The sequence below is a fragment of the Corticium candelabrum genome, chromosome 15 (genome assembly GCF_963422355.1).
Source record: "Corticium candelabrum chromosome 15, ooCorCand1.1, whole genome shotgun sequence".
NCBI classification, from domain to species: Eukaryota; Metazoa; Porifera; class Homoscleromorpha; order Homosclerophorida; family Plakinidae; genus Corticium; species Corticium candelabrum.
The window spans coordinates 1,457,094-1,482,492 of NC_085099.1; the positions used below are offsets into that span (position 1 = coordinate 1,457,094).

At 41.1% G+C, this 25,399-nt stretch overlaps 5 protein-coding genes across 6 annotated transcripts in view; 3 read left to right on the plus strand and 2 right to left on the minus strand.

Annotated features, from left to right (window-relative positions):
* The window catches only part of LOC134191055 (DNA/RNA-binding protein KIN17-like), a 2,770-nt gene extending 764 nt beyond the window's left edge, over nt 1-2,006 (minus strand). Inside the window, exons 1-2 of the mRNA XM_062659612.1 lie at nt 1,700-2,006; nt 1-137 (exon numbers count right to left, since the gene is read on the minus strand). The exon at nt 1-137 is cut by the window's left edge and continues 764 nt beyond it. Of these exons, the coding sequence (XP_062515596.1) occupies nt 1-137; nt 1,700-2,002 (440 nt within the window). The 5' untranslated portion in view covers nt 2,003-2,006. The remainder of the gene's footprint in view (nt 138-1,699) is intronic.
* Nucleotides 2,007-10,058: 8,052 nt separating this feature from the next.
* Nucleotides 10,059-12,292, plus strand: LOC134191058 (gamma-butyrobetaine dioxygenase-like). Its single transcript, XM_062659616.1, has 4 exons — nt 10,059-10,726; nt 11,201-11,306; nt 11,462-11,652; nt 11,708-12,292. Exons 1-4 carry the CDS (start codon nt 10,116-10,118, stop codon nt 11,994-11,996), a joined length of 1,197 nt encoding a protein of 398 aa, XP_062515600.1. The 5' UTR covers nt 10,059-10,115; the 3' UTR covers nt 11,997-12,292.
* Nucleotides 12,293-15,853: 3,561 nt separating this feature from the next.
* On the plus strand, nt 15,854-17,567 carry LOC134191097 (gamma-butyrobetaine dioxygenase-like). The gene is made up of 5 exons (XM_062659664.1): nt 15,854-16,325; nt 16,425-16,601; nt 16,673-16,781; nt 16,850-17,049; nt 17,101-17,567. Exons 1-5 carry the CDS (start codon nt 15,892-15,894, stop codon nt 17,420-17,422), a joined length of 1,242 nt encoding a protein of 413 aa, XP_062515648.1. The 5' UTR covers nt 15,854-15,891; the 3' UTR covers nt 17,423-17,567.
* Nucleotides 17,568-18,014: 447 nt separating this feature from the next.
* On the plus strand, nt 18,015-23,523 carry LOC134191469 (uncharacterized). Its single transcript, XM_062660086.1, has 20 exons — nt 18,015-18,619; nt 18,762-18,801; nt 18,874-19,026; nt 19,086-19,202; nt 19,417-19,564; nt 19,637-19,706; nt 19,777-19,831; nt 20,437-20,874; nt 20,937-21,032; nt 21,105-21,251; nt 21,312-21,453; nt 21,941-21,994; nt 22,055-22,168; nt 22,239-22,367; nt 22,434-22,568; nt 22,629-22,701; nt 22,755-22,825; nt 22,918-23,041; nt 23,103-23,353; nt 23,426-23,523. Exons 1-19 carry the CDS (start codon nt 18,112-18,114, stop codon nt 23,255-23,257), a joined length of 2,769 nt encoding a protein of 922 aa, XP_062516070.1. The 5' UTR covers nt 18,015-18,111; the 3' UTR covers nt 23,258-23,353; nt 23,426-23,523.
* Nucleotides 23,524-23,705: 182 nt separating this feature from the next.
* On the minus strand, nt 23,706-25,361 carry LOC134191470 (uncharacterized). Of its 2 annotated transcripts, none has more exons than XM_062660088.1 (2): nt 25,236-25,361; nt 23,706-24,563 (listed from the first exon to the last, which is right to left on the minus strand). In XM_062660088.1, the coding sequence occupies exon 2, from the start codon at nt 24,561-24,563 to the stop codon at nt 23,706-23,708; it is 858 nt and encodes a 285-aa protein (XP_062516072.1). In that variant the 5' UTR covers nt 25,236-25,361. The 2 variants fall into 2 exon arrangements, with proteins under 2 accessions (XP_062516072.1, XP_062516071.1); XM_062660087.1 differs by lacking the exon at nt 25,236-25,361 and adding an exon at nt 24,786-24,960.
* Between the last annotated feature and the right edge of the window lie 38 nt (nt 25,362-25,399).

A 25,399-nucleotide genomic window follows, 5' to 3' on the forward strand; every position in this document is an offset into this window, starting at 1 on the left:
GGATCTCTCTCTATGTACTGTAGGAACCATCCCTTCTCTGTCTCGTCGACCTTGCACATTCCCTCACGTCCCAGCCACTTGACTAGACCCGTCAGCGTCACCCATTTGGTCGAGTTCATGTGGAAATGATGTCTGTCCTGAATTGAGGTAATACAGATGACATTGAAATTTATTATTTATAATAAATATATTATATTTTATGCAAATTATAAAAATATTATAAATACATAAAATACATAAGAATTTATGAATTACTATAACTTTTGCTTAACAAACACACACGCGCGCGCACGCACACACACTAAAATAAAAAATATTTAAAAGTTTACACATTTTTGGCTTACATACATCACATTTAATAAAGAATATAAAATATATTAAATTGTTATAAAAAATCAAAAATAATAAAATTTTTGCTTGTGTGCATGTGTGTGAAACATAAAAATTATGAATTATTATAAAAATAATAAATAAATAAATAAAATTTTGGAAAAAGTATAATAGATATAAAAATTATAAATTTATTATAAAATATATTAGTTTAATAGTTTAGAAATTCTTGCCCTAACAAATTACATAATATAATATATAAATTACAACAAATAAAATTTCATGCAAATTAGTATAAAAATATATAAATTTAAATTCGACTTAAACACATTCCGTTTAATAAAATATATAAAATACATAAAAATTATAAATTACTATAAAATTTTTAGTTGGAATAAATCATACTAATAAAGTATATATAATAAGATACATAAAAATTAATTATAAATTATTATAAAAATAATACATAAAGGAATAAAATTTTGGTTTTAATTATATTTTTAAAAGTATATATAATATATAAAAACTATAAATTATTATAAAATATATTAGTTGTAATAGTTTATAAACTTTTGTCTTAATTAACAAATTACATAATAAAATATAAAATTACAACAAATAAAATTTCATGCAAATTAGTGTAAAAATATATAAAAATTTAGATTCGACTTAAACACATTCCGTTTAATAAAATATATAAAATACATAAAAAAATTATAAATTACTATAAATATTTAAAAAATCTATAAAGTTTTAGTTGGAGGAAATTATACTAATAAAGCACAAGATACACAAAAATTATAAATTATTTAAAAATTTATACATTTTTGGCTTACATACATCACATTTAATAAAGTATATAAAATATATTAAAATTACAAAATACTATAAAATTAAAAATTTGTGAAAAATTACATTTTGGGCTTAGACACATCACATTTAATAAAATATATAAAAAAAAAATAATAAAAAATTAATAAAATTTGGCCTATTAATAAAGTATATAAATAAAAAAGTATATGATATATAAATTATAAATTATTATAAAATATATTAATTGTAAGTTTATTTTTGCCTTAGCCCTTTCGACACCTCTACTGTTATTAACGCAATCACCTGACAGTAACACGTGATCACATGTCAACAAGAATGTACTAATTGGCTAGCGCGCGCACGTAACCTACAGTAGGCTTACCTATTATTCGCAACTGTAGCCACATCATAAAAGCAGAAATTCCAATACACACACATACATATGAATAATAAATTTTCAATTAATTTTAATATTTAAAAAATTAATACAATATTTTAGTATTTAATTAAAAATTTATTTTATCAAAAAGTACAAAATCAATATTTTGTATTGCACCTTGATGTACTCATTGTAGACGACATTACAGTGCACGCGCCGCGTGCCGAACTGCCGCCTCAGGAGGTCCATGAAACCGCTAAGAAATTCGTCACTGAAATAGGAGAGGTAACGTCCCGGATTCTCTCCAACCAATAGCAGCTGTCTCTGATGCGATTCAGACATCATGTGGCATTTGAAGCCGTTCTCGTCTCGACACTGCTTCTGACACATCTGACAGTACCATCGCAGTTTTTGAAGGCCTTTCGCCTTGATGCGATTCGAGATCGCCTTCGGAGTAAGAAAACCCTCCTTCTTGCCCATACTAAATGCCCGTATTAGAAGTGTAAACCCCGTATTGGCGCATAAACCCCGTATAATCCACGATATTTATAGTTAACTGGATCCATGCTCTTTCCCTTCTAAATACTGTAGCTTTCTGACGGAAGACGCAGTCTGAGCGTATGTTGACACGTCACGCTTTTGTTGAGAGGTCCCGGATGTGCTGAATGAATCCGAATCTTGTCTTCGCGTTTTTTCGATAGAAGCCGACACACTTTCCATGTAGTGCTTGGTAAAGAAAACGTGTAGGCTGGATTTGGTGCAAATGCAATCAAAATTTGGAGAGAAACGAAAGCGCTAGAAGACATTGAGAATTTTACGCGTGGGTCGACCCCTCGAGAGGGGATCTGGTTCATAATTTTTTAATTTTTACGCAAACCTTCCCCTTCGCGTGTCAAATGTGCGTGCCGATTTCGGTTGCGAACGGACGAAACACGTGGCTGCGTATCGCGAACACACACACACACACACACACACACACACACACACACACACACACACACACACAATTTGAGTTTCATATATACTAGATTTATAGTTAATTTATAGTTAATTTTATTTATAGTTAATAGCTATGACAACACGATTTTTATAGTTAATTAACTTGATTTATTTGTATACTAAAGTGAGCTGGGAACTTTAAAACTTAAATGTGCGCAAAACTTGTTTACTACTTGTTGATATTAATTATGCTGTTGCAATCATTTTTGTCAGTACTTTAATTAATTAATTTATTGATTAGTACCGTAGGGGTCAATCGTGCATGCTGTACACTCTTGCAGCAGATGGCTTTGTAGATATAATTATTATCATAAATCAACATTAATTAAATTACACAAAGACTAACTAGTAAATGCTCGGTTAGCATTGTGTTTGGCGAGCGATGGTGTTTTGTCTTTACCTATTCGCGTAACAATGGTTGCGTTACGTAGCAATAGTTACTGTCAAACAAACGCGGGAACTCAGGAAATAGACTTTCAGTTGCTCTTCTATAGTATTTTGCGTTCAATTATCCGATTCAGGCGTTCAATTATCCGTTGCTTACGGCTGTTGTGCAACTAAATAACTTACATAGTCTGTGGTTGGGCAGCTGCTCAAATATCATCATTCATCAGCTGTATAGACGCAATAATTTGTAATTAATCTTGACTTTAGCGTGAATTTGAGCGTGTGTTGTAGGATAATTTCTTTTGCACTAATCTTGGTGTCCCACGTTTCCACGGAGGTCTAACTAAGCTGTTGTGAGCGAACTAAATCTACATATCTAGGAAGCCTACAACAACGCCTTGCTCCGTGAATCATGGTGCAATCCGCATACTTTGTAAATCGGGCGTCTTGCGTGATACCATGCAACAGTCCATCATGCGTCGCAGCTGGTTTTTAGCTAATCAAGAGCTCGAATTTCACTACTTCACCTTCCCACCTTTCTTGAATCAATCATTTATTGTTCAGCTGAAACGTGAGTGAGCATCATAGAAAGACGTCATGAAAGAAATGTGCGACTAAAATAATTATTTCTACGTTTAGTACTTCTAATTAGGACAGAAATCGGATAATTGAATGCCCGAATCGGATAACTGAACGGCCAATTCGGATAATTGCTGCCTGAATCGGGTAACTGAACGCTGAGTTCAGATAATTGAACGCAAAACACTCTAGTTGTCTTCAATTCTTCGTTCACGCTTCAGTCGTCTCACTCGTTTACTGAGATAGTCACGTAACAATGATCGCATAGTCACGTGACAATGGTTGCGTAGCAATAATTTCTATCAAAGTAACGCGCGGAAACTCAAAAAACAAACTTTTCTCTTCTTTTAGCTTTTCTTTTTCATTCCGTTTGTCACAAATCAGTCTCCTTTTCTCTTTAGTCGCGTAAGGGAGCAAAATCGAGAGTCGTTTGACTCTCCTCGCCAAGAAATTACAATTGAGTCGACCCCTCAAAAGAGGTCCCATGCTTCAATTTTTAGCGCATATGTTACGGAGCCAAAATTGCATTCATCTGGCATCGTCGTTTTGTTGATTTGTCTTTCTGTTTTGCCGTAAATCCATGTGCTGACGTACGTATATATATAAATATATAAATAAAATATATCTCGAGCTCAATTGACATGACAAGAGAGAGGCTCGCTTCGCTCGCCAATAATATATCTCGAGCTCAATTGACATGACAAGAGAGAGGCTCGCTTTGCTCGCCAATTAATATTAATGCATTGTACTGTCTGTCAAGTGCACATTCCATTCAGGTGCGATACTTGCGTGACTGAACTTCCGATACCGTATATTTAACTCTGACGTGTTTCGCAGCAATTGCAATGACTTTCGCATCTTTCTATTTTACATCTTACTGCAGCTATCTAACAATGTATCATTGTGGTAGTAAGGGACTCAGGCTTAGTCCGGAAACCCGAGTAACAGTGTGTGAGCGGGAACAGTATAGTTCTATTCAATATATAGAATATATCACATTGGCAACGAGGATCAACCATGGAAGAGGAGCACGATCACGCAGCGGAACCAGGTCAGGCCAATGAGGTAGGAGAGGGGGCCCCACAGGCGGTTATGCCATGTCAGTTCCGTTTTTGCTTCCAATCAGCCGATTTGAGGAATATGAAGCTAAGACGGAAGAGTGGGGTGTATGTCAGGAACGCATGAAACAGTTCTTTGTAGCAAATGGCATATTAGCCTCGCCCCAGACGCAGTGTGGATTGCAGCCCCGGATGCGCTTACTGCGTCTGAGGCGAGGCTAATGGCATATCACCTGGAGACGAAAGCAGGAAACGAGTAATTCTGCTGAACTCATGTGGTAAGCAGACTTATCATCTGTTACGTAGTCTGGTAGGACCCAGCAAGCCTGCAGACACACCATCTAAAAATATTACGCGAAACGCTACAGAATCACTACAACCCTCGTCCAACAGTGACAGTCCAGAGATACAAATTCAACACACGCATCCAACAGTTACAGGAAGATGTCTCTGCGTTTGTTGCAAAACTGTGGAAACTGGCAGAGTTTGTGAGTTTGGAGATCATCTAGACGACCACCTTCGTGACAGATTGGTGTGTGGCCATGGAGTGAGGAATGATCGCACCAAGCGACGTCTGTTTACAGAGAGCAATTTAACATTTAAGAAGGCGTGTGAGATTGCTAGATCAATAGAGACAGCTGGGAAGAACGTGGCAGCAGTGCAGAAGAAGCTGGTAAAAGAAGAGAAAACTCAACAGGAAGCAGCCCATTAACTCGAGGTGTCAGGCCAAGGATCGGGTTGTAGCATCCTAGCAAGACATAATTTACACTGCCAAAGGTGTGGAGGAACAAAATACACCCCCAGTAATTGTATATTCAAAAAATACGGAGTGTTTTGTTTGCAAGACACAGAGGTACATCGCCAAAGTTTGCCGAGCAAGGACAACTACTGGGACAAAGAGTGCTATGAAACACCGCGTACCTCAACTGCTGGTACATGAAAAAGAGTTCCTAGAGACAGAGGACGAAATTGAGGAAAACACATATTTTGTCAAGAAAACAGTGCCAGGGAGAGTTGAACCGATATGGGTTTCGGTGGAAGCCAGCGGCAAGGTACTCAATATGGAACTCGACACAGGGACGTCGGTGTCTTTGATTCGGAAGAGACATATCGGCGAAAATGGAGAGGACGGACGACTCCTACGTTGAAAACAACCAACAAGCAATTGAAGACGTACACAGGACACACTATTCAGGTGGTAGGAGAGATTCAGGTACAGGTGGGCGGCAACAATACCGGACAGAAGGTCAAGCTTCTATTGCTGATTGTCAGGGGCAAGGGATCCAGATTACTAGGCAGGGATTGGCCGCAGCAGTTGAGATTAGACTGGCACCAGATTTCTAGAGTCAGGGATACGCCACTGGTAGCAGAGGTAGTGACAAGACATCCAGCTCTTTCTCAGAAAGAATTAGGCGAATACAAAGGGCCAGCGGCGACTACTGTGATTGATCCTAACGAAACATCACGTTTCTGTGAAGCACGCCGTGTTCCGTACGCTTTGAGACAACGAGTAGACGACCATGCAGTTGAAGAAGCTAGAAGCAGAAGGAATTCTCAGACCGGTGGAACATGCAACTTGAGCGGCACCCATCGTACCTGTTTTGAAACCAGATAGATCAATACGCATATGCGGTGATTTTAGACAAACTGTCAACCGAGCTGCGCGGCTGGACACTCACCCAATTCCCAAGGTGGAAGACATTCTAGCAAAATTATTTCAAGGGAAATATTTTTCCAAACTCGACCTGAGCCAGGCTTACAACCAAGTTCCTTTATCGACGGAATCACAAAAGTACACAACGATCAACACACAAAGGAGACTTTCCAGTTCACAAGATTACCGTTCGGAATATATCATCGGCACCCAGCATTTTCCAGAGAGGTTTAGAGAGTGTTCTCAGAGGAATTCCTGGCATTGACAACTACTTGGACGACATTCTTGTCATAGGGGCGATGGAAGCAGAACACACAGAACGGTTGGAGCAGGCGTTGCAAAGATTGGAAATGCAGGACTTAGGTTACGGAAAAGACAAGTGTGCGTTCATGGAGACATCGGTCACGTATCTTGATCATGTCATAGATGACCAGGGCATTCACCCCAATCCAGACAAAGTAAAAGCAATCAAGGAAGCCCTGGCTCCGTGTAGCCTTCAGGAATTACACAGTTTTTGGGACTAATAAAACTACTACAACAGATTTCTACCTCGGCTTTCCACCACACTAGCGACATTACATGTACTGCTCCAGGAAGGATTGCGTTGGCGTTGGGGACGGAAACAGCAGATAGCGTTCAAGGAGGCCAAAAGGAAGTTGTCCCATCACGTGTTGACATGTTATGATCTCCACGTGGACATTGTCGTATCCTGCGATGCTTCTCCGTACGGAGTAGGCGCAGTCCTGCCTCACAGGTGGCCAAATGGAACGAAACGCCCGGTCGCGTTCACGTCGTGTTCATTGAACACTACAGAAAAGAAATACTCTCAGCTCGACAAGGAGTCATTGGCCCTGGTGTTTGGCGTGGATAAATTTCATAAGTACGTGTTTGGCCGGTTGTTCACTCTCACGACGGACCACAAGCCGCTGCTTGGACTATTTGAAGAAGGGAAAGCCATTTCCGAAATGGCCTCTAGTAGAGTTCAACGTTGGGGGTTGAAATTGGCGGTTTGCACCTACCATTTACGATACAGGGCAGGGTCTCAGGATGGGAATGCAGATGCATTGAGCCGTTTACCACTACAAGTTAAGGAACTCGAAGAGGAAGCGCCGGGTGAAGTTGTTTAGTTATTGAGCAGTTAGACGAATCGCCAGTAAGGGCCCAACAAATAAAGGCTCAAACGGGTAAAGACCCTTGTTTGTCAGTTGTCCGTACGTGGGTAATGACTGGATGGCCAAAATCGTTGTCAAATACAGTTTATGCAGACAGGGAGGATTTCAAAGCATACTGGCACAGACTAAATGAAGTCTCAGTACATGACGGATGCGTAATGTGGGGTCACCGTGTAGTGGTTCCCCCCACGAACGAAGGAAAAAGTGCTAGACACATTGCACGAGGGCCATCCCGACATTTGCAAAGCAAAGGCCCTAACAAGAGGGTATATGTGTGGTGGCCGAAGATAGACGCTGATTTGGAACGAGTAGTGAAATCATGTGGTCGGTGTCAGGAACATGGGAGGATTCCTTCGGTAGCTCTATTACATCCGTGGAAGTGGCCAAACCGTCCGTGGTCGTGATGACACGTAGACTTACGCGGGTCCGTTTATGGGAAGAATGTCGTTGGTCATAGTTGACGCGCATTTTCAAAATGGTTAGAGGTACACACCGTGTCATCAGCTACGTCGCGCGCAACAATTGAGAGTATCCGAGCATCCATTGCAACTCACGGTATACCGGACATGCTAGTATCGAATAATGGCTCTTGTTTCACAAGTCAAGAATTTGAGTTGTTTTGCAGATCCAACGGTACCGCACACATCAAGTCAGCGCCGCATCACCCGCTTCAAACGGGCTTGCTGAACGGATGGTACAAACGTTGAAACAAGGTTTGAAAAAGATGGAAGTAGGAACGTTTCAGGAAAAATGACAACCAGTGCTAATGGCCTACCGGAACACACCTCACACGACAACGGGAATAACACCAGCCGAGCTACCCCTAGGACGAAAACCGAAGACATTGTTAAATTTGGTGAAACAAAACATTGCAGAGAGAGTACGTATATACGTAGAAAGCAAAGTGAGCAGAAACAATATCATGGCAACAGCTCGGAACTGGTCATTTAGCACACAACAAGATGTATATGTCCGCAATTTCGGGACTGGTCCTCAATGGATTCGAGCACAGATTCGAGAACAGCACGACCCTTTATCGTTTACTTGCCGGCTGCAGGACGGACGTATCGTGAAGCGCCTTCAGGACCACGGTAAAGCCAGATACAAAAGTGAGGAAAATGTCGCGGACAGTAATGGCACACCGGAGGACAAACAACCAGTTTTAGACGAAGGAGATGTTGTCGAGCCCGCGGCACACACGCAAGAGAAACAAAAGGAGACCCATCAGCTAACAGAAGAGCAGAGGGGAGATTCTCAAGGAAAGGAGGACGAACAAGCTAGTTCCGGCACAGACGCCGGTACAAGCAGACAACCAGACAGAAAAGGGGGAAATCCCTCCAAAGGTAGACAACTAATCTCGGCTCAGACCAGCGGATACTATTAGGACGGAAGAGAGGGAACCCCAAATGACGGAAATCCGGAGGTCGCAACGAGTGAGGAAGGCACCGAAGAGACTAAACTTACAAGTAGCTAACAATATGACTGTAATTTTATTTGTCTTGTTGTGTTATTTTTGTTGTTGTCGAGGAGAGGGTAAGGAATGTGGTAGTACGGGACTCGGGCTTAGTCCGGAAACCCGAGTAAGAGTGTGTGAGCGGGAACAGTATTTCTATCCAAATTATATATATAGATATAGAAGATATCACAATCATGTCACGTGGTTTTTGACAACCCTGATTGGTCGATACAACAGATACAAATCGTTGTACGCTGGTATGCGCTGATACCCTACCGCATTGCGTATATACCCTACCGTTGCTATGATCACAACACAGCTGGTTTCAGTAACACGCAGATGATTTGATATATCTCTAATGAGCTACTAAACGGTAAATGCACTTCGACTCCGTCTAATTAGAGAACGGTTACTGACAAACAAGCAAGAGGTAAGATTTATACGTACACACAGCTCAAAATGAACGGTAATTCAAACAATCAATGGCCTTGCATGATACAAATCACTTATCGTATGGACGAATCTCGGATATCGTCTGGAAATTCGAGGCTAGTTCAGCTATTGCGAGTTTGCATCTCGTTCCCATGTTTACTAGCTACTCGCAATGTGACACTCGAAAATGAGACGTTAGCTAAACGCATTTTTGGTCCCACCGCAGCTTTTATAGTAGGCATTGATTTATACGAATGCGCTCTCGGTCGGAATTAGCTGCCACTCCTCTCGGGTACGTAACTAGTCATTTTTCGGATGGTGCAAAACGGTCGTAACATGCACGTGCAAAACAAATGCTAGACAGCGTATCAAAATGCTCAATGTCTCACCTGTCTCTCTACCCAGAGCCGCTCTGTCTCGTATATAGCTAAACGGCTCTGGTCTCGACCAGAGCCGTAGATAGAGATCTCTACCCTAGTCTCGCGTAGCCAGACCCTTTCTGCGCGTTATACTTTCGGGCAAAACTGTTAGTCATGCGTGCCAGACCTTTGGCGTACGCGCGCGAGAACGGAAAGTAGTTTGCGTGAGCAGAGTGTGCACTTTACAAGAATGATTTCCTCATTTCACGTGCCGTAGTGCTGGTATGTTATGTGTTCACTTCTAGTGAACGCAATTATTTGAGTGACAAATGTCTCCGGCCTATCTTTCCCCCGTTCGAGGAAATCCGGGGTAGAGCATCCGGGATAGAGCATCCGGGGTAGAGCATCCGGGGTAGAGCATCCGGGGTAAATAACGATTTTTCGCGGAACACTACAGTACCAGTCCGCGGAGATCTGAGGGCTACCTATCATACTCAATGTGGAGACAACTTTGTAGGTCATCTGTACGTTTACTGCGCTTTTCTTGGCCCACCAGAAGCCTCGGATCTAGTGGTGCTAAAGACAGCAGACTAGCTTCAGTGCAACTACAAAACAAAGATGTAGCTATGCGATGGAATAACGACCGAGTGACCTTCCTGCCTTATATCTTTTTACGCGACAATTGCCAAGAACCCGAATCGTTTGACCAGGCAGCAAAACAACGTGTTTTCAACCCCGCATTTGTCATAGACCTCAACATCAAAGCCAAACATGTTGACATGAGCAAAGACGGAATGCAGCTTTGCGTTACATGGCCAGATGGACATCGCAGTAGATACTCTTCTGTATGGTTAATGGAGCATAGCCAAGGTTTGCCTCCTGAAACGCCTAAACTTCCAGTGGAAAAGAGATATTGGAAGAGGGATCATAGTGTAGCAAGATTTAACTTTAAGGAAATAATCAATGATGATAATGATACTCCTTTGTCAGAATTTCTGCTTCAGATGGAGTCACACGGCCTCGTGTTGGTCGACAATGTTGGAACTGAATCGAATCAAATCAAACAGTTCTGTAATCGAATTGCTTACCCAAAACCATGTGTTCAAGGGTAGGTAATTCATAGTATAGTTGTGTTGAGGTTACACTACAGTAACACACCTGGTATGCATGTATCAACCACTTACTTTACATTAATTGGAATGAGTGGATGGGAAACTGACTTGTTTCATATGCAATGTTAAGCAGTTTAGTTTGATGTAGGATTACACTTACTGGCAGATGTAAACATGCACACACCAACAGACAGACAGAGAGACCGATGGACAGACAGAGACGTTGATGGACAGACAGAGAGGTCGATGGACTGACAGAGAGGTCGATGGACTGACAGTGAGGTCGATGGACGGACAGAGAGGTTGATGGACGGACAGAGAGGTTGATAGACGGACAGAGAGGTTGATGGACGGACAGAGAGATTGATGGATGGACAGAGAGCTCGATGGACAGACAGAGAGCTCGATGGACTGACAGAGCACAATTTGAAACAAGTGGTGCAGTGACTCACTGTCTACATTTGTTAAAGGCGGGATGTCACACAAGTACACACGAAACTCGATGACGTCTCACCTTATTTAAATATGGAAATGCCTCTCTGCACTTCTCTTCCATTCTACAATTACACCCCTGGGGTATGACATTTTACTTACAAATTGCGGAATTGTTAAGTAATCGATGCTCGTGTAGTTTGGCTTATTCTGATTGGTTTCAGTTGGTTTTGCAGAGTTTAGCTGTTTATTGTCAGTTTGGTAGTAGCAATAGTAACAATCGACTGACATTTTTGCAGGTTCAAGCTCTCCATTGTATTCAGCAGCTGTCTGGCAAAGTTCGTTTCTGTGATGGCTTCAGGATTGCTGAAGAAATACGAGAGACAAATCCATCTTTCTTCCAACTGCTTACTCAGTATCCTGTTCATTATGTAGACTCTGGGAACGACTTTATGGATTATGACATTGAGTCATGGCATGTGCCTATAGGGTAACGTAAACTATTGTTTGTATTTTGTTTTATCTTATTTATTTCATTGTTACAGTCTAAACAGCTCTTGTACTGTGGAGGAAATACACTTTAACAACCAGGCTCGTGGCTCGCAGTATGTGTCATCTCTGAGTAGCAGACTGCAGGAGTGGTATGAGGCATACTACACGTTCTCATCTCTTACAGTTAGTCCACAGTTTCTAGTTGAGCTGTGCTTGGAGCCGGGTCAGATGGTTGTGTTTGATAATCTTCGAGTTCTCCATGGTATGCCACAGGGATGTCTGGAAATGGCTTATCTTGATTGGGATGAGATGAGATCGAGAGCCAGAGTTATCATGGGCTAACCGGTGAAACTTGTGGACACAGTTACTACCAGAACCAGATAGTGATTATTTCTTGGACACAACTGGGTAGTGATTATGTTCTCATTTTATTTTTGGACACTATAAAATGAAGATAAGCCAGAAATATGTTTGGTGGTTTAGCTGAGTATCATATGTATAGCTGCATGTTTACCTCAGGAACTTTGGTTGTGTGTTGATTGCAAATGTCTTTGCATCGAGTTGCATCTCACTGCCATGCATATGTATATTTATATTTGATAGTTTTCTCTTGATATCTTGAATTATTTTCTATTTATACCATAATATTGATTGATTGATTGATTGATTGATTGTATTTATTGTCATACCAAGAGGTATACAACGTCCGCAAGCAGAGACATATACATGTAAGGAAGACTATAGAAATACTGTAGTAACCGTGAATTAGCTTTGTATTATATCTGGGACGTGCATTAGCTACTGGGAAATGGCTCTTCTAAGATCAACAATATTGCAACGAGGTCGTACAATGCTGACTGCTATTTATCGTGGTTTGTGGTGAAATTATAAGGATCCTGGCAGGATCTCTTCTGTGGACATGACAGACAGTGGTCTGCTAATCCAATAGAATGTGAATGGGTATGAGGTGGTATACGCACAAGTTGCGGTATGTTTAGTTACGTGACAACAGTGACTTGCTGACTCATTCTTGTCAATTTGAAGATCGTCATCTGTTTGATGCTAATATTCAGGCAACGAATTAACGTACAGATCAGTGATCATGGACAGCAGTTGATTATAAGTTGGCCAGACGAACGTGTGTCGTACTATTCGTTAACTTGGTTATTGCAGCATCATTCAGGAAGTAGCACGGTCTCTAGTCGTTTACCAGTGGAATGTGTGTTGTGAACAAACAACTCATTTGAGCTAGTATTTATGTTGTAGCAATAGAGATTGAGCTATTAAGTTGACATGGAAACAGTCAATGCTAGCGTTACTAATATCAACTGTTGAATAGGTCAACTTTGATGAAGTATTACTGATGATTTGATGTCAAGTGATCAACTCGAGGCTATTGGACTGTTTGTCGAAGTTGGAGTCGTGTGGGATTATACTGATTGAAAACGCTGGTTTGGAGCCAAGACGTGTGTTTCTCTGTGATCGAATTGCTGCCAGTGCATACCCAAAACTGGTGGTTTATAGTCAGACAAGCATCCCAACCTTGGCAGTCTAGCTGGACTAAATGTGTTGTTTTGCAATCAGATATGTGATGAAGATAGAAGTAAAACCAATTTAGCCTACACAAATGTTCAGGTTCTGTTACATACAGACTTGCCTTACTGTGAATGTTCCTGGGGTATGTGTGCTCTCAAAATAATTTAGGTTGTTTTATGACATACAGGATTTGAGTGATTGGATTTGCAGATTTTTTCACTACATTCATCAGGTGAAAGGTGATGGTGGACGAATCATGTGCAGTGATGAATTCCATGTTGCTGAGGAGTTGAGGATGAAAAGTCCAAGTGCTTTTGAGATGCTCAGTCGCTATTCAATACAATTTAGAGATGCCGCAGATGATCATGGTGGGCACAACGTAGATACAATGCAGAAACCTATGTGGTATGTTTTAGACTATTGAACTGTTCGACATAACAGTAGAATGTATATTATTGTTTTATAGTCTTGATTGTATGGGTGACATCATTGCTATTTGATCGTCACAACAATGCATGAAGTTCGTGGTTCTCGTTTTCCCATTAAACTGATGGAAGACTGTTTGATTGGTATGATACCTACTACAAGTTCTCACATCTCATGTATGGTCCCAAATATCTTGTTGAGTTTAAATTGCAACCTGGCCAAATATCTGTGTTTGTTTTACACGCGTACGGATGATCCAGATTTGATTTGGGAGAATGTATATCGTTACTTAGAAGAAGTCTACATAGATTGGGATCAGCATGGGCAAGAATGACTGAGAAATTCTCCAAAATAACTAATCTTAGTATATAAAGCTGAAAATTAAATGTGCGTGTGTATGTATGTACTGTATGTAGATATATTTGATTTATGGCCACAGTTTAACTTAAGTCCATTCGCTTTTAAAATTGGCACGCACACCCGACACAGCATGAAGAATGTTTCACAAACAAATGGGACGGAGGATCCCTATTGGAGGGGTTTGTAGAATGGACGAATAACTGATGTATTTAGATAGTACTGCCAAAAACACCACTCATCGACTGTGTATGCTTCCATTCCTTGCAGTCCCAAACTACAATACTACAATACCCCCTTGTACGAATTTAAACCAACAACCCAACTCAACTCAACCCAAAAGTGTTCATCACATGTCCACCTCTTTGGCTCTTACTGATAACCGCACTTGACGTCCGGATCGTGTTACCACTCCTTCCTTAAAAAGGGAATGTCCCAGAGTTGATTGTGAAGTAGCTGCCTCCGCAGCCGTTGACTTCCTGCCGCCATTCAAACTAGGGTTAGTTGCAGGTGTTTCCGAAGACACTGTGTCCGAAACCTTTGACCAGACTGTCCTTGGGTAACATCCATAGACTGATTTGCTGGAGGAAGTGTTACTGTCATTTCTGGAATGTATTCCTTTACATGTCTCCTATTCCTAAGCATCCTGTAACCTGGAACTCGAGTGTGAAGGATCCTTTGAAACAGTGGTTCCAAGGGTGTTGTGCCCAACATTTGGTTAGTTGAACTGCAGATGTCCATCAACGTTTGTTGAAGGTGGCAATGAAGAAAAGGAATTGAGGGCCTAAGTCCCTTAATTAAGTCTTTCCCGGAAGACTCTATGCAGCCTCTCCACCATTCCATTCGACTGAGGATACCCTGGGCTTGCCTTCACATGCTAAATACCCAATTGTTTCAGAAAGTGGTTCATCTCACTGGCAATAAACTGGGGACCGTTGTCTGATACCAACAGGGGGCACACCGAATCGTGCAAATACTTCCATGAGTCTGTTTATCACACCATTAGCTGTGGCATCCTCTAAGGGGAGTACTTCAGAAAAACATGATCCATAATCGATAATTGTTAAGCATAATATCCCTTCAATAGTCACAAGGTCCATTGCCAATTTGTTCCATACAGCTTCCAAGTCAAATGGCAGGAGCTGTTGAGGGGGATTTGGTCGCCGGCGCCAGCATGTATCACACCGCTTTGCTGCATCTTATGCAATGCCTGGCTACCAAACACGGTCCTTAATGTGTACTGAAAAGCCTCTAGTCCAGGATGTCCCTCATGAGTCAGGCGAAGGACTGATCTCCGAGGGGCCTCCGGAATCACAACCCTTCATGATCCTGTTGCTTCATCTGTTGTATTGTCAGCTGGTCGACAGTATGCGAGAATGGCATCTGTCAAGACTATATTCATCCGCTCCGTCTCCAGTAGGCGTTTCTATTACCAATCCCTTGACCACTCTCCGCAGGCCCAGGGACCAGCCAAGTTTAAGAACAGACTCTTTTACTCCACAGGCTCCGTAACCTTGCAGGTCGACATGTAGTCATTGCCATCATCGAGCCAGAGCTCAAACTCTGAGGCCACGTTGCGGCCGTAGTCTAAAACGAATTCTTTTGAGGCTCGTCCCACTTTGGCAGCCATGCCGACTACACCAATGTAGAATGGCCGAATAACCGATGTATTTAGCCACTAATCGACTGCGCATCCTCGCAGTCCCACACCACAATACTCGACTGCGTCTGGGGCGACGCTACTAGCAGTCCCATCAGCTGCAGACTGGGTTATCTGAGCAAGCTATAGTCAATTTTGCTTTTTTTAAACATAAAACTACGTTCAGAGCAAAGAGATAGGGTTTCAAGAAGAAACCTTGCACATGTGTACACGTATATCCGGGACTTGGTGTTGCATGTCCCCACCAGCTGTACGGAAATGGCTCTTCTAAGATCAACAATATTGCAACGAGGTCGTACAATGCTGACTGCTTTTTATCGTCGTTTGGGGTCAAATTATAAGGATCCTGGTAGGATCTCTTGTGTGGACATGACCGACAGTGGTCTGCTGATCCAGTTGAACGTGAATGGGTCTGAAAAAACGCACAAGTTGCCGTATGTTTACTTACGCGACAACAGTCAGAATCCTGACTTACTGACTCATTCTCGTCAAGATCGTCATCTGTTTGATGCTAATATTCAGGCAACGAATGTACAGACCAGTGATCATGGACAACAGTTGATTATAACTTGGCCAGACGAACGTGTGTCGTACTATCCGTTGAGTTGGTTATTGCAGCATCTTTCGGGAAGTAGCACGATCTCTGGTCGTTTGCCAGTGGAACGTGAGTTGTGGACCAACAACTCATTCGAGTATGTTTCTGTCTAGCAATAGATTGACCTATCAAGTTGATGTGGTCTGAATTGGAAGCAGCTAGTCAATGTTAATAATGTTGACTGTTGAATAAATAGGTCAACTTTGATGAAGTATGACTTTGATGATTTGATGTCAAGTGACTCTAGGCTACTGGACTGTCTGATAAAGTTGGAGTCGTGCGGGATTATACTAGTTGAAAACGCTGGTTTGGAGCCAAGACGTGCATTGTCTCTCTCTGATCGAATTGCATACCCAAAACCGGTGGTTTATGGGTCAGACAAGCATCACAAGCTTGGTAGTCTAGCTGGATTAATTAATTAAGTGTGTTGTGTTATACAATCAGGTATGATGTGATGAAATTAGAAGTGAAACCAAATGCCAGTAGTTTAGCCTACACAAATGTTCAGATTCCTTTACACACTGACATGCCTTACTGTGAATATGTTCCTGGGGTATGTGTGCTCTCAGAATACATTAGGTTAATTGTTTTATGACATATTTGAGTGATTGGATTTTGCAGATTCTGTTTCTTCACTGCATTCATCAGGTGAAAGGTGACGGCGGACGAACCATGTGCAGTGATGGATTTCATGTTGCTGAGGAGTTGAGGATAAGAAGTCCAAGTGCTTTTGAGATGCTCAGTCGCTATCCAATACAATTTGGAGATGCCGCAGATGATTATGTTGGGCACAACATAGATGCAATGCAGAAGCCTATCCGGTATGTTTTAAACTATTAAACTGTTGGACAGTGGAATCATTGTTTTTGTAGTCTTGATTGTATGGGTGACATCGTTGCTATTCGTCACAACAATGGAGTTCGTGGTTCTCGTTTTCCCAGTGAACTGATGGACAGACTGTATGATTGGTATGATGCCTACTACAAGTTCTCACACCTCATGTATGATCCCAAATATCTTGTGGAGTTCAAATTGCAACCTGGCCAGATAGCCATGTTTGATAACACACGAATTTTACACGGACGATCCAGATTTGATTTGGGGGAAGGTGTGTATCGTTACTTAGAAGAAGTCTATCTAGATTGGGATGAAGCTCGATCTAAAGCCAGGGTCATCATGGGCAAGAATAACTGAGAAATTCTCTAAAATTACTTATACTTTGTATACTTTTACATGGAGGCAGGCTATTGATTTTTATATTTATTACTATGTATTAATAACTTTTGTCATATCGTTGGCTATCGAATCAAAGGTGGGCCATGGTGTCATAATGAGGAACTGATAAGATACCAGGTGTTCTCCTCACTCTGACGACTGAGGCTGCGACATCGTGTGACCTGCAAGTGCTGCACGGAGAAGTGAGGTGAGAGCCTATATAGGGCTCTGGCTTGGGGCAGAGCCCTACATCACTGGACAGACTGTCACAGTGATATGTGTCTTAATAGTGATTTGTGTCCTCCCTGAACATAGACCCATGTAGACCAGAAGGATAGCTGTTCTTCTGCACACACACCTAATGTTCCCTCTGCACACTACATGTATTGTAGGTATACATTTAGTGCTGTGTTTTCAACGAATTTCTGGCACTACTTGCAATACAATTAAAGAAAAACAAGTAAGAAAGCGGTCAGAGCATGCGCTTTTGCAGTCGTCTGTCATGTGTGCGAAGGGCACACATATCGCTAGGGATATGTGTGCGGGAAACTGGTGACCCAGGGAAACACATTTACTCTACAGCTATGTACTGTACAGTACAGTACAGTGAGTGACGCCGTTGGGACTACGCGCAGCCATTCTGCAAGACTCCAAGGCTAAGTAGTGTGATGTGGATTAGGCTTGTATTAGTCGTTCTGTGGATTATCTCAACATTTCGAGCCTTCAGCAACTACGGAGAGTCAGAGAGAAGGCAACTAGGTCGTTTACTGGGCATAGAGGAAACAAAACCTTTTCTTATCGGAATTCCTCTCAATTTGCTCTTCATTGGATTTCATCACGAAAATTTGGGCAAATTCCGATTGTCACAAAAGTCCCTTAGGACGTGGTTCGAACATATAGAAGACCGCGTTGCGTACACGACTATTGATTCGAGAACAAGAAGAGTGAGAGAGACTTCAGACAGTGTGTTTTATGACTTTCAGATTCGTGTCGTGGAGATTGACAAATTGGTGGATGCAGCTTTGGAAGCAGCACTGAAGACTTTTATGAGAAGAGAAAGCATGACAAATACGACGTATTATCAGGTGGATGCTGATAGAATGGCTTCTGTATTCGAGAGTCTATTTCATGCTATCGGTCTTACTGACTCGTATTCATTTGTTGTGGCACATCCAGGTACAGATTAACTTTGATGGTGTGTGTGTGTGTGTGTGTGTGTGTGTGTGTGTGTGTGTGTGTGTGTCAATTTTTGCTAGTTTAGTTGCTTATATGTAGCTGTTCAAATAAGTATTTTAGTTTTATTGTTTCTGTCTGAAAGATGTATCATTTCTCAAATCTAGAAAACCATACGGTTACAGGTAATTATTTAACATAAGGTCATCATTGAAGTTTTGTTGTAATCATATATTTTGTTTGCTTATATCTGCAAGAACTGGTTTTTCTGCTGAGGAAATTGCGTTTTTGCATAATCAGCACACAAAAGACAAACTGAAGTTAAATTGGTCAGAGAAAGAGAAAGAGAATTTTCCTGCTGATCATGATCCAGACCATGAAGCGGAACCTATTAGAAAACACGAGAGAAAGTTGGTGTTAATACTACTTCATTAATTATATTGTAGATTTTCTGATATATGTATTTTAGACCAGCTGCTTCTGTTGAATTTGTTGACAAAAAGAAAGTGTCAGAGAAATGGGCTAGTGATTTCCTGATTCAAAATCATGAGCTGATCAAACAGCGTGAAAAAAGTCTCAAGATTAGGTAAAGTCGAATATCATCTTTTTGTCAACAACTGGGGGTTTCTACTGACCATTTCTGTCGAATCAAGAAACGAGCAAATGATGCCATTTTGTACTACACTGTATGCACGATGTGCGTGATACAGTATACCTTTGTTTTCACGACTGCTAAAAGATGCATACATGCATGTTGAAGTCAGGAGTTTACAAAGTTGTAATTTATTGACTTTTTGTAGTGATGAGCAGTGTGATATACCTGAAACAATAGTCCTTAAAGATGAGTTGGACAGATTGTTACAGAAAAGTGATAGCAAGCATGAGGGAGATCATGACCATGCACGAGGTCACCGCATCAACATGGAAGTGATGAATAATGCATCTGTGGTTAGTCATGGCATAATGGATATCATCTGTTATAGTCCTTCTCTTTTGTCAAAATCATGCTCTTCTTCTTAGCTGTCTAGACACATTATCAGATCAGGCTCAAAAGATGACAGAAAGTACTTGCAGCAAGTATTGGAACTGGGTATGTTGTTATGTTACTTTCTTTGATTTTGATGTCTTGCAATGTCTATTATACATGTATGTGTGAGCAGGTTCAGAAGTAGTACATCCTAACTGCTTGGTCGATGCATGGATAGGCAGAGGAAGGTACACTTTCTGTTGGCTTTTGCAATTGTAGAGTGTGCTCTGTTTTATTTGCAACAAGCTTGACAATCGCAGAAGTATACAGTATTTGGTTTCTAATGTTCTGCAATACTTTAGAGCAGTAGTTGAAAGTATACGTATACTCAGTCACAACACATGTGTGCCTGCTTGCTTCATGATCTGTTATCTAAGGTAGTGGATATAGATAATGATTGGTTATGGAAAGTTTTAGTTTTAGTCTATCACCTTAGACGACTTGGTCTTGATTGGGCAGACAATAGAGTTGACAGTTGAGACTGGATAGTTGGTTTGTACTGTTGAGTTAATTGAATGAATGACTTTATACATAAATCTTGAAACAGCAAAATCTTGGACACTGAAACCAGATGAATTAAGCAGTGGTGGCTTGTACTTTGAAGCATTTTTAGGCAGCTATTGAGACAGAATTGGACATTGAATATGCATCTTTAGTAAGCATATGTGTACTGTTTAAGGTTGGCCAGCTGAATGCTCTGACAACTGACAATGGTTAAAGTTTACTATTTTGCTGTTGGATATAGACATTAAATCCATATTCATCTACACTCTTTTATATGTCTATGCCATAGGTATGCATGGGTTGATTTGAGTGCTGGACCATTTGTATGGGGTTCTAAGCAAGCTAAGTTCGGTGATCAAGTGAGAGGTATACAGTCATTTCCAAGAGTTGATGAGAAACAAGAAGGAGATGGTTTAAAAACTACCAAAGAGAATATTTCTCATTCTGAATCACTTATTAAACTGAAGGAAATGACTGGCATGTTTGACAATGAAGATGAAATGGAGGTTTTGTTGATTTCATGGGAGAGATACTGTCGGTACTATAGTATCCAAGCCAAGAAGAAAAAAAAGGCTCAAGCTACTGACATCCATTTTGAGCCAATCATGTGTAAGTATCTGTCTAAGCGATTGCAAGCAATTGGTGGACTTGAAGATGACTTTGGTGTACTTGATATGCAACAGTTTGCAATAGATGGAGTTGATCCTGATATCACACAAACAACAGAGTAAGTCAAAAGTATTTCTTCTAACCAGTTGGATTTACATTAAAATGTAATTGTTGGATAAGTGTTGATGGGTTTCTGTCTCATCTTGGGTATGTGATTTCGAGTGGAATACGTCACATCATTACACCTCCATCACTTACCAGTCGTCAACCTCAAAAGTATGTACAGTATATGGTGTGTTATTCTGCAACCACTGGATATGTCGTGCTGAGAGTGTTTTACTGACGAAGGTCCTTTGCTGAAGTGAAGCATGTCATGGTGTATGCTTTATATAACCATGATTTGTATGACCCACTGGACACCAATGCTGGAGGCTTAGATTCAATCCTTCTTAAACAAGAAATCAATAAATTCCGAGTGACAGATACTCCCATTGAGTAAGCCGCCGATGGAATTTTTAGAAATTGAAATCATTTTAAATTCTTGTTTATTGGTAGGGTTAGTGTGTGGCCTCTACCATTGAGTAGTCATCCAGTCCTTGCCTATGCATTTGCGTATGCACAAAAGGCATCAGCAATTTATCAAGGAGCTACATGGTCAACTGTGAATTACATTGACTCATCACTGTTGGAAGATGAAGTGGGTTTTCATTTCTTTAATTTATATCAATGTCTTTACCATAATTTTATTATTGTCGAGTGATTGGTCTAAGCATGAGTCATAATGTATGCGTGCACACACAATCTGACATGATATGATTGTGGAAATAGAAGTAGATTCTTAGAATTGTTGTACGTGTTTGGTTGTGAGTATGTACCAAATTGCATTTGAGATACACTTGGAATTAGCTGCCACACTCCTCAGGCAATAGCAATCATATCCTGTACATGCCCATACTATTAACTGTACATGACCATAATTTATGATGCTAGGAATAGAGCAACATGCAGTAACATCGATCTTGATAACAATTATCATAATTCATGAAATTTAATGTAATATGATCATAGCAGATAGTTGCATAGGTATGCTAGTAAGAAATTGATGTTGACATAGCTGCCCTGTTTTTTATTAGAATTCACATGCACAAACTAGCTTTCATCATCTTTCATGTTCTGAATTCTAGGTGCACAAATGGTTGAATGCAAATGCCATGCCATCATCATCGGATGCTACATCAGTAATCACGACTTTGTATACTCTTTATTTGAATCTGTTTTTCAGATAGTGTTTGTGACAGATCAGTGTTATGTTGTTCTCAGTTGCAAGAGACTCACCTCTTTTGATAGACAAGTTCTACCAATCTGTAGCATTGACAGATATGGTGTTGGGCATTCAAAACTCTCAAACAAATGTGTGTATGCTTGCAGGAGCATTCAAGGACTTGTGCTTGTGTGCTTGTAACGAGGTGCTGTCATTTGTAGTGGGAGAGTTCTGTGGTCTGTAATGACAAACCAATGAAAGTAAATCTTCGAAACCCAACAAAAGCGCTTTTGTCTGCTATTGTTACTCATTTATCAGGGATTGGATATCTTCATGTTGCTTATCCCAAGGTTTGTACACATTCTGTTGGTGTAGGTTGAGACAGAACTAGTAAAAAGCTTTGATTGAATGTATAGGGTGACCAGACATCAACTAGCAACTGGCTATGGTCAGTTGGTGATTCTCCCTTTTCAGACACGAGCATGTCAGGTCATTTTTCAGCATTACAGAGAGACTCGGTGCATCGCAGTGCTGTTGCATCAGCCATTGATGTACGTTTGATTGTATTAAGATGTTGAGTGTTTTATGAGTGAGCTAGGTTTGGCTTGCAGAGTGCATCAAAGAAACAGAAGGCTGGGCTAGATATTTTGTATTCACTACCTGATATTACTATGTTGTCTGGAGGTAAGTGCTACGAAATAATTTCACATGGCTATTAGTGCTATTTGTGGTTTTAGATTTCTTGTGGCAATTAGTTCGACGTATATACCCCAATATAGGCAGACAACTTGGTAAAGCGGTGTCTAAGGTAAACTTGCCATACATATTGTAGTTAACATGTCAGATAGATTATGTGGTTTGGCGCTTTTTTACACAGTATGTTGTTTACTGTTGTTACAGGCTAGTCACTTAGAGTGGTACTCAGCAATGCAAGCAGCGAAGAATGCCACAAATGTGGCAGGGAAATTCTACGATGCTTGCAGAATCGTCGCAGATCGAGCGAAGAAAAATACTTGCCAGAAAGGCAATGCTAAATGTCTAAATGAACAGCTTTCCACTGATCTAAACTTGTTCTTGAATTTCAGAAGAGGGTGTCTTTGGTGCTGCTCATCGATTAGCCATCTCACAGTGGCCTTCTCTTCTGATCTGGTCTGTTCCAGTTTTTCTCGTACTCTGCTTTGTCTTATGGTGGATTACCTATTGCTTGAAAAAATTCCCTAAGCATTCTCAGAGGTTGTAGTCTGTAATGTTAGTATTTTAGATTTTAATTTATCGGTTGCAGCCATCTGTTGATGATCGATTGCTCATCTTTCTCTGATATGGTTGTCATTATTTAGTAGGAACAGTTTGTAGTGCCACAGGACATGCTGTCGTGCTAAGAATCTGTGTTTGATGTTTATGATGACAGGTTGCCCAAGGGGCGATGGAGGAATGTACATAACCTGGAGCGTACAGTCTGGAGAACCCATGGGCTACCTGTCACAACACAATAATCCAGTATATTGCCTACATTTGGATTGCTAATTGACGCAAGTCAGCTTCACAGGTATGACACGATGTCAACTACAGCAAGCATTGCTCAAACTGAAGAGAAATGTGAAAGTTACATCTTGTCGAATAATCAAGAACATGATAAACTTCATTTCACTAAATAATAGCTATAGAGGACAGTGTGAAGCCATCAGAACTTATGGCCGCACTGGATGCTCAGTCTGGTGTCCTATGCCAGAAAAGGTGCTGGTGAGACCAGAGCTACTACAAGTGGCAGCCACGAAGTCATCAAAATATTTAGCAAAATCTGCTTTTCCGTCTTTTAGTTCCAGTTTGACAGTGAGAGCAGACGTTGTTGAAAGTGATGAGAGAGGATTGTGTTGTAACAAATGTTGCAGGGCAGTCGTAGCCATTGTCGTGTCCAGTGACATGCTCTCATCATTCATTGGTGATTGGGCATTCTCGAAGTTAAAAGTGTGTGGATGATACGATTGGTCTTGCAAGGGAGTGGTACCTTGACTGCTACTGCTGCTACCTGACTCATCACTGGCATCAGAAGCAGCAGGTGCCATGTCTGTAATAACATTGTTTATGTTTACGACGTTCTCAAAACAACCTTTAAAGTCTGGTTTGGCAACATCTTTGAGGAAGTCGGTCTTGCTTTCGTTCTTGCTCACGTCCACTTGCACCCACCGTTTGCGCTGCTTTCCCTTGCGGTAGCCGTTTGTGTGCAAATAGCGTCCGATTGTGGATTTGGACAGTTTCTTTCCAAATTTGCGGAAGAACCAGTCCTGGAAGTCGGTCGAGTGTTGGCTGGGATCTTCTTTCATGTGCTCGACAAGAGCGGTTGCCTCTGCTTCGTTCAGTTTAGGCATGCGGCCCCGTCGAACTGCATTGACGTCCACCCGGCCGGTGTCGTTGTACAGTTTGCGAAAATTGTAGACAGACGCTCTTGTCAGGCCCAACGTTTTACAGGTCTGAGGAACGGTGTAGTTGAACAACTTCCAAAGAATGATGACTTTCCAGCGTATTTCACTAGGAGTTGCACGAGCCATCTGTAAATGAAAGCAAAGAAATTGATGAAAATATATGTGGAGTGTTTATTAAATTTGTGAATTATTAGTATTCGCTACTTTCACTAGGCCGGTTAGGCACACTTGGTAAATTGGAGACACTCGTTCGTACAATGAAGTGAAAACTTGAAGGTGCAAGAAATACCAAGGTGTCGTTACAACTGTAAACGCCTTGATTCGATCATGCATAAGTGAAGGTTTGACCTGGAGGTCTCGCATTCCAATTGATGGCTGCCTCGAGCAGAATTTCATGGACTGTAGCTGGCTGTTTTACTCGCTAGACAAGTCACGTAGATATTTGCACGCTGAAAGACTCTCGAATTCTCTCTTGCACTTCGTCGTGTGCGCGTGTGCAGGCATACATTGAAACTCGGACACAAAGAAGATGCACAAAACGCTTCTGCTTTGTGTTTATATCATCTCCTCAGTACTGTCACACGGTTATTACGTAGTGTGACCACAGAAAACGTGTACAGTACACACCAACGACCTCACACAGTTTGAGTATCATAGCACTCTAGAAGATAATGACTCTCGTGCAGCAAAGAGATGCGAGCACATCCACTGGTGCACAAACGCGGTTAGGTGAGTAAATTTGTTTGCACCATGCAACTAATGTGCGACCTTTCTGCAAACGCTAGCAGTCGAGTTTACCTTGCAGAAGCTTGAGCTGGTGTAGAAAGAAGTGTAGCAACAACTTGTTGGACTTCACTTGTGGACGTGACGGAACTGCCGGTATTTGTATACACTGATTTGGTTTTGTACTATCAGGCCACTTACATGTGATGTGGGTTGAGTAACGGGCGTGATAGCTTATC